This window comes from Morone saxatilis, unplaced genomic scaffold (genome assembly GCF_004916995.1).
Source record: "Morone saxatilis isolate NCDOM2014 unplaced genomic scaffold, NCSU_SB_2.0 Contig23, whole genome shotgun sequence".
Lineage (NCBI taxonomy): Eukaryota > Metazoa > Chordata > Actinopteri > Moronidae > Morone > Morone saxatilis.
Genome location: NW_023339796.1, coordinates 792369 through 801351, shown reverse-complemented (window position 1 = coordinate 801351; position 8983 = coordinate 792369). Strand labels below are relative to the sequence as shown.

The following is an 8983-nucleotide window of genomic DNA, read 5'->3' as shown; positions in this document are numbered from 1 at the left end:
ACATTTAAACGTAGACAGTTCTACCTAAACACTAGTACGTCAACTTTCTTTAAAACGACTTTCGCTAATTTCAAAGTTTCACTGAACCATCACATTAAGCATTAGCATTACGAGCTTCTCCCTCTTCTCTCCTCTTTCCTGCTCAGGTGCGAAATGTTGCATTATCCGTCAGCCCTCGTTTAGTGATTAATGTACATGTATTTAAGTGTATTTATTTACTTGCGCTGGAGGTGAGGATTAGTGCCTCCAGAGGCAGCGGTACCTGCACCCACGAGACATCATTACCACTATAAGTTAGCCAGCCACCAGTATCGGTGCGGGCCAACCGATAGGTACTTCAGTTAGCCATCCCCCCGGAATTTCCCGAGCCCCCAAAGGCGGAAGCTAGGGAGGCTTGGGTGACTGAACGACGAAGTTAAACCAACTGAAGCCCATGGCACCACCAAAAGATCACGTTTTCAAAAGATTTCCCACTAAGCCGACACACCCACGAGGAACAGACTCTGGTATTGGCTTCTAATAGTTAGGAAATGTGAAGTTAGCAAGAGACCAGCAGCCACAGTTAATAATGTATCCCGGGGCCAGAGCGGCGATGTTGAAGTCCTATTTAAAACTGCTGGTGAAAGATAAACTAAAATATCAATAAAAGTTATTCACGTCGGCGTAATGACACCCCGATTTACGCCAATCGGAGGTCACTAAATTAATTGTGGAGTCGTGTGTAGATAACGCAAAAAGAACAATGTAGGACACCAGTAGTTTCTCGTTGGACCTGCCCAATGTGACCCAGTGTGACGATGTATAGCCGCATGTCATACATTCCACCTGCTGGCTGTTGAGGTGTGGTCCAGAAAAGATGTTGGATCATGATATACTGCAGCCTTTTTAGGGAAAAACGTTGGTCTGATTGTGGAGAGAACGGCATCATCCCACTTTGATGGAGCGCTCTCTTATCCTAGGAATATGTTTATTTTCCTAAAAGCTGAACCCAGCCAGAGTTGGACAGAAGCAGAGCTGCTGTCTTACACACTTCTCTGCACCTTCCACTAGTACTATCACCCACCCAAAACCCATTGAACTGCGTCTGTCACGAACCACTCAAAATGTTTAAAAAATAAATCCAACATGAGTTAACATGAAAACCTAGATAAAAATAAAACCAACTCCTCTGTAGCACAAACATAAAGAGGAAATGGACTGTGTAATAGTCAGGTCTCTGTCCTCTAAAGCTGTTTTAGTGAATGAAATTAATATCAAGATTATGATATTGATTTAACCGTTGGCTTACTGAGACCTGGTTGGTCCCACAAAGGAGTGATTAGCCTATAATGAATCCACCCGTCAACAGTAATATCACATCACCCGAGGCACAGGCCGAGGAGTGGAGTGAGCGCCATAATATGATTCAGCGTTTTAATGGACCCAAACCTAAAACTAAATAAATTCGTTTCAAAAGCATTGTTTAAGTCATTCTCACACCCACAAACTGAAAACTCGCAGCCCAGTTCTATTCGTTATAGTGTACCCGTGCTCCCTGGACCGTACGCTGATTTTATTTGAATTCTCAGAGTTTTTATCAAAGCGTTAGTCCTAAATAAGTAAATTATTGTAAATGATTTTAATACCATGTGAACGTTGCATAATACAGCCTTAAGTAACGCACTTTACCTTCATTAATAGAGCTCTTCAATTGCTTCTGTCAGAGTGTAAATGAAACCCAGCTTTCATTGTTTTAATCACACTGTTGACCTTGTTCCTATCATAATGGCATTGAATTGAAAGAGGAGATAGTGTTCCTAACATAATCCCCTCCCTATCGACCATTATTTAATTAACTTTGAATTCTATTATTAGAGTTAAAGCCATGAAGCAAAAACCTCCTAAACAGCAGATGTCTATCCTGACGGTGCTGTAGCTAAATTAAGGAGGAGATTCCATCATGTTAATTCAATGCCAAATAATCAATATAATAAATACATTTATTTTAATAATAATACATTTTATTTAAAGAGCGCTTTCTGAAATACTCAAAAGACACGTACAATATAATAAAAGAAGAATACAAGAACATCAATAGTAAGAAAACAATATAAAAGTACATTACATAGTAGAAAACACATTAGAACTCAGATTTTAAAAGCTAATTTAAAAAAGAATGTGTTTGTCCAGTGATTTGAATTTGGAGGTCAGTACAATCACGATGACTTTGGGAGAAGAGTGTCTAAGACGGAGGGCACTACAGAAGAACGCTCTGTCGGACCCAGTTCTGGGTTGCCTTGGTCCGGGGTGGTGGAGTCAAGAAGGTTGCGCGGATAGCGGAAGCTGCGGGATGGATTGTGGTGAATGGAGCAGTCAGTGAGTAGGAAGGAGCCTGAGTATATGGAGGGCTTTGTGAGAAAGAGAGGATTTTGAACGAAATCCTGTGGAACTGAGCCAGTGGGAGGTTCTGGAGGACGGGAAGTGATGTGATCACCGGGTGCGGGTTGGGTGAGGCAAACGTGCAGCGAAGTTTGGATGTACTGTAGCTTATTTAGAGTTGGATGGTGTGCCATAGAGGATGCTGTTGCAGTAGTCCGAGACAGACGAACCTATATACTTTAGTCACTCCCAAATTGATAATCTTGTTAATAGTGCTGCAGGCTCTCACAAATCAAACATTAGATTTCTATTGTTGAACAGAAAATAATAAAACATACGGAAACTAAGCACTGTGGTAAGAACAAACCAAACTCGTGGACAAGGAAATCAGAAGGAAATGGCACGCTTCGAAAATATTAGAAATCGCTAATTTGGCCAAAAATACTCTTAAAAAAATTATAGAAAGGACCTACGTAATGCCCAGAAGGAACCCTATTACTTAGCACTAATTAGAAGAAAATAAGAACAACCCTAAAGGTTCCCTTCAGCACTGTAGCCAGCTGACAGAGAGTCACCAGCACAGCTCTACTGAGCATGTATTTTCCCCATAGCACGTTAAGAGCAATGAATTCGTGAACTCTTATAATAAAATATTACGATTGGAGAGAAAATTAAGTCCCAAAAAATACCCTCAAATGGTATCCAGGCTCTCCAAGATCAGAAAAACTTTAACTAAATGCAACCTATCAGATATATAATTTAGAATGTTTTTCTGCTATTCAAAATTCAATTCAAATCCAATTTTATTTGTATAGCGCCAATTAATAAACAGAAGTTATCTCCAGGACACTTTCAAAAGACAGGCTAAGACCGAACTCCTTTAACAAGACCAGAACTCCTTTTATACAGACCGAACTCCTTTATCGGTCTTCGTTAAACGGGTAAATAACCGCTGTGACGAGTAAAACAAATTTATATTTAGCGTGACAGAGCTACAACACCAAAGAGTGTACACAGAGCAGGAAGTAACCAGAATGAATGATAATTTCTGTTTACGCACAGATTGCTCCTGCTGACGAAGCTACAACATCTCCAGGTGAAGCAGCTCCATCGGTAACTATCACTTAAATATTTTACTAAACTTGAACATGAACTTGACAGTTTTTCCTAAACGGCAATTGGTTGTGCAGTATTAATAAAATTCAATAGCACATCAACTTGTCAGGCAGATGACACAAAAGATACAATATGTACCAGAGATAAAGACTATTTCAGTTACACTTAATACAGAAAAGTCATCGGCAAATGTGAACACTGAGGTCCTTGAAGGGTTTGAAAACTGTTTGGGATTTTTTTTCAATACCACTGATTTCTTAGTTCTTTGGTCACATTTTGTTGTTCTTGTTTCTTATTGTAAGTTGTTAAAGCCAAGCTTTATTTGCAGTTATTTTAATGTATTTTATTTTTCTAAAAAATAGTTTTTCATATAACTAAATGTAATCCACAAAATTAAATTAAGTAACTGAGAATGCCTTTGCTGTTTCTGTAATACCATGTAAAGTACCTTTTAAAGCGTTACATAAAATAAATGTATTATTATTGGTAGTAGTAAATTATATTTTTTCCTATGCAGGAAAAGATGCCAATCCCTTCTGTGGTGATTGAGCCTGCCTCCAGTAACGAAGGTGATGATGACCGTGATGCTGACATAATCTCTCCCACCGCCATCAGTGACAACGGAGTGACAGCTGAGAACCAGACCATCAAACACATGAGTCCATCTGGTGGAGCGTCTGGGCTCCCTGATGACTTTCTCTACAAGGTGGCAAACTAAAATAATACACTATTGCTTTTACATAAATAGTTAACATGCTCACTTTGTTGGTGGTGCTGTTTTTCTGCCTGCAGGTGGAGACGATGCATGACTTTGAGGCTGCAAATTCAGATGAGCTTGAATTGAAGAGCGGTGATGTGGTGTTAGTGGTTCCCACTGCTTCAGTAGAGGATCAGGTGAGAACAACTGATCACACTTTAAAGTCCAGTAGTTAGAGGACAGCAGTATCCTGGAAGACAGGAATAAGTATAATCTGAACTGTAATTGAGGCTGGCAGTGATGTGAATGTGGTTGTTTTTATAGGATGCTGGTTGGCTCACAGGGATCAAAGAAAGTGACTGGTTAACACGTGGAGCGGGTGCACAAAAAGGACTTTTCCCAGAAAACTTTACCCAGCGTTTGGAGTAAGAAAGGTCTTCAGCTGGTGGAAAAAATTAAATGTTCAAGACTTCAGTGTCCAAGCTGTCCAGTCAGCATGTAGCTAACCTTTGAAAACACCGTATAACCTGCTGCAGCTGTCTGCTGGACAACACAAGGCTTCCTCTGATAGATGAAACTAAAACTCTTGGTAATAAAAATCTAGTACTATTCCCAGCATAACTGAAAATTAATAAGCATGATGTGATAGTATGGTCTACCCTCCTCTGGAAGTGAGTTGTGTGTTTTTTGTGTCGAAAGAAAAAAAAGATGTGTGATTTATTGGGAATGTTGCAATCTCTACATGTTCACACCTACAAAAGGGAGAAAAACGTTTTCTGAAGAAAAAAAAGAAAAACGGTACCCTCTTTACACCGAGTATGTTACTGATTTCATTGCTCTACTGTGGAATATACCAGAATCTATAGTGCTGTAACTTATTTAAATGTTCTTGAGTATATCATGAAACTCTTGATTTTGTTGGTTCTTTCAGACTGTTACTCTTGAATCACTGTTAGTGTATTTCTGTAATATCATGGTTACGTGTGTGGTGATCTTTTTTTTGGCAGATGTAGTGATGAATCAACTCTTCAATGAGTGTTGCTGTGTTTTTGCCAAATGACTACTGACATTTATTATCTGAGCACTGGTAAACAAACTAGTACACATCAGCATGACAAAGTATTCTAAGATGAAAAAATAAAGAATCTGCCCTCTATTGAAAATATCATTGTATAGTTGTATAAGTCATCTGTTTCATGAAAAGTATATTTTCAAGAAATGGAGCCAATCAGAAGACAGTTTCATCTCATCAGCTATTTATTTATCAATCACAGGGAAGGTATTAATAAAGGCAATATGCAATCTGTGTTGGTTTATTTCAGGTCTCCGCATTCCAGCAGTTCTGTAGATCAACAAATGTGATGTCACTTTCTTTGATAGTGAATTTCAACCTCAATGTAGACCTTTTTGTGATGTATATACCATAAACATTTATGTCAAGATCAATAAATAAGACTTCATAAGGTATAATTTGTCAAGGTTTTGTGGCTGCAATAGTGGAGGTTTTGTATCGACTATTCTCCAAAAACTTTGTGAAGCGTTAGAACGTAGCTTTTTTTTTTAAAGGGTTAGGGTTAGGTTTAAAAAAGGGGAGAAGATGGTTTAGGAAGCGGGAAGTCCACTGACTCTCTCCATTGCACAGGCACATGGGGTTCTCTTTCTTTATTTTCAACAACAATTCACAGTCAACCACAACAACAACAAAATCAACAGTAGTGTACTTCTTGGTTTTCGGGGGCCAGAATACCATTGCTGGTAAACTGGTCCCCCTCCATCCACCACCATTGAAAAAATAGCCTGTAGAGCTTTCCTAGCCCAGATGGTAGACTGGGCTTTTCTGTTTTGACCATCTACAACTGATTGTCTCCGGTCTGCAGCCCCCCAGTTTAGAGGACCTCATTGAGGCCAGTAGGAACTCCTGTTTTTAATCTGGCAATCCAGAGCCTCTTGGCCCGCACTCTCTGGGCTGCAGACCAATGGGGCTGGCCTTCCAGGCCTGCAATTATCAAGTTATCAGCCCCATGTGTCCGAAAATGATCGTATAGTGCAGACACTNNACACTTTAGTGGATTTGTTGATGTGATAGAGATGCTGTTGTAATCGGTACAACAATTTGTTTTGTGTTTGTCCGACATACAGCTTTCTACACAACTTACACTCAATCAAATACACAACATTATAGGATTCCAGCTGGATCCTTTGCCAGACTGGAGCATCCGATGTTGTGTATCTATTAGAAGCAAATGTAATCACTCTAAAGGGTCTGTTTCTATGTTGTGGTGTATTAGATGTTAGGGAGGCATGAACCAACAAATCTTTTAAATTTTTATTCCTCCTGTAAGCAGAAATGACTCTAAAATCCGAGAGAGGATCCATGACACCTTGAAGCCTTTTAAAGTTTGTTTTAACACAGGAATTAAGTTTGAGAGACGCCGAGGAGAAGTTGGACACCAGAGGAACCAAGTTTTTATTCTGTTCCACTCTGGTGATCCACTCTCCATCCTCAAAGCCTCTGTTCACTTCCATCTTGATAGACCTCAGAAAAGTGCGACTATAACCTCTCTTCTTGAGAGCACTAAAGAGCGTTGTCGTTGCCTTTTCAACATCATCACGCCTGCTACAGATCCTATGAAACCTTATAAGTTGGGATTTAACAATCCCCTTAAAAGTATGTTTAGGATGAAAGCTGTTCTTATGTAACAGAGCGTGTGTGTCAGTGGCTTTAAAAAACACTCTGGTCCCTAATGTCCACTTTTCTGGGTCTTCTTTTATGATAAAAACTTCAGTGTCCAAAAATTCAATCTGTGAGAATTGTAAGTTATATTTAACTTTTATTGAATCATGATGGCTATTCAGAGTGTCAATGTAATGTTTAAAATCCAACTCTGAATAAGTCCAAACTCCAAATATGTCATCCAGATACCTCATATAAAGAAATGGAGTTTTAGTGCACTTGGGGAAGAGAGTTCGCTCCCAGTCAGCCATGTAAATATTGGCATATGCTGGGGCGAACCTCTTCCCCATGGCCGTACCGTGTATCTGGAGATAAAACTTGGAGTCAAAGACAAAGTCATTTCGTGTCAATCCTAATTCTAAAAGCTGGAGAAGGGCCTCATCTGGTCTATGCGGATCTGGATAGCGGTCAAAAACTTGTTAAACTGCCTTCAGGCCAAGTTTAGTGTTTATATTTGTATACAAGGCGTCTATGTCAACAGTGAAGAGCATGGCTCCAGAAGGGACAACAATGGTTTGGATCTTATTCACAAACTCATATGTGTCTTTGATATAACTTTCATGCTTTTGGGACAAGGGATTCAAAAAACTGTCGACATATTCAGCGACTCTACATGATTCACTCCCACAGTCGGAGACAATCGGTCGGCCCGGGGGAATAGTGTATGGAACCGTCCAAGTGCTCGGATCCTTATGGATCTTTGGGAGCAGATAAAATTTTCTTGGACGGGGAGGATCTTGACCAAACAAATAAAACCTTTGTTTGGAAGAGATGTATTTCCTCCTGTACAAATCCTCCACAATCCCCCGGACCAGGACTTGAGTCTCCGACTGTAGGGAGTGAGAAAGTGTACACATTATGTAACTGTCTGTTTGCTTCAATAAGATATTGTGTTTTGTCCATAATCACAATCTTAGAACCCTTGTCCGCAGGCTTAATAACTACATCATGTTTCTTTAAAAGGTTATCCAATGCTCCCCTCTGTTCACTAGTCAAATTGTCTGCCTCCCTCCTGGAGCCATAGCTCCTTTCCAGTTCTCTCCTGTCCCAGCATATCAATTGTTGCAATGGTTCTGGGACCAGTTCCCATTTGGGTTCCCACTTGGAGGATTCTATGAAAGGTTGAGAGGCAGACTACAGAGAATTCAAAATGACACAACAATTTAAGACGCCTATGATACTCGTACAAATCTCGTTTAAGACCATCTTTATCCAGTCGCAAAGGTGTCAGAATAAAAGAGAGGCCCTTCTCCAGCACATCCTGTTCATCCTGATTCAACACAAAAATTTCCGACAGGTTCAAGATGTTAGAAGGCGTGGGGGTGAGAATTGTCGTTTCCCCAGTCTTTAGTTTAACTGTCTCATCCAATAATGAAAGATCTCAGAAGCCTTTTTGGTGTTCCAATGTATAAAATCTCGGTCATGCACCTGAAAGAACTGGTCTTCCACCATTTTTAATATTGTAAATTGCTGTGCCAAAAAGATGTTTGTTTGTTTTGCCAGCTGTTGTGTTCTGTAGGAGAGCTTGTCTGAACATTAAATCAAAGGCACATATATATGTGCGTTTGGAAATATCCTCCGAGTCAAAGCCACCAACTGTTGGAACTGGGTTAGGTTTATAGGAATGAATTTGGTGAGCCTAAATTAGGTTTCCGGTGCACTGGCCTGGGGGCGTGCACTCCATCGTGCTGACCCCACCTCCCTGGAAATCAAAATAAGATTAATCGAAAAACAAAATGTGTAAACAAAAACAAATAGTTTTAAATAAATAAGGGGGAAGAGATACAGAAGGAACAAAATATGTTCTGTTTGATGGTCCGGGTAAAAGAGGATTCACAGGTGCAGCTCAAAAAATGTACATGGGTATGACAAAACTCAGACAGGATGTTTGTAGATTTGTGTGTGAGACAGTCAACCAAACATGTACTATGGACCAGGATGGAAGAAATTGACACAGGAAGGGAGGTAGGTATTTTAAGCAAAGCAGATTATTTTTTATTTTTTATGGATTTATTAATTGAAGTTTAATAAATAATTTGCTGTGTATTGCTGTGTTTCCAGGTCTGGTGTTGTGGTCC

The 8983-nt window shown here is 39.8% G+C and overlaps 2 protein-coding genes across 2 annotated transcripts in view; both read left to right on the top strand.

Annotated features, from left to right (window-relative positions):
• amph (amphiphysin) overlaps positions 1-5267 on the top strand; it is a gene marked incomplete at its 5' end in the record, with an annotated part of 17443 nt that extends 12176 nt beyond the window's left edge. Inside the window, 4 exon segments of the mRNA XM_035670000.1 lie at positions 3421-3471; positions 3992-4180; positions 4267-4368; positions 4496-5267. Of these exon segments, the coding sequence (XP_035525893.1) occupies positions 3421-3471; positions 3992-4180; positions 4267-4368; positions 4496-4600 (447 nt within the window).
• A 2812-nt stretch (positions 5268-8079) lies between these two features.
• inhbab (inhibin subunit beta Ab) overlaps positions 8080-8983 on the top strand; it is a 2162-nt gene continuing 1258 nt past the window's right edge. The window contains exon 1 of the mRNA XM_035670308.1: positions 8080-8227. Within this exon, the coding sequence (XP_035526201.1) occupies positions 8080-8227 (148 nt within the window). The remainder of the gene's footprint in view (positions 8228-8983) is intronic.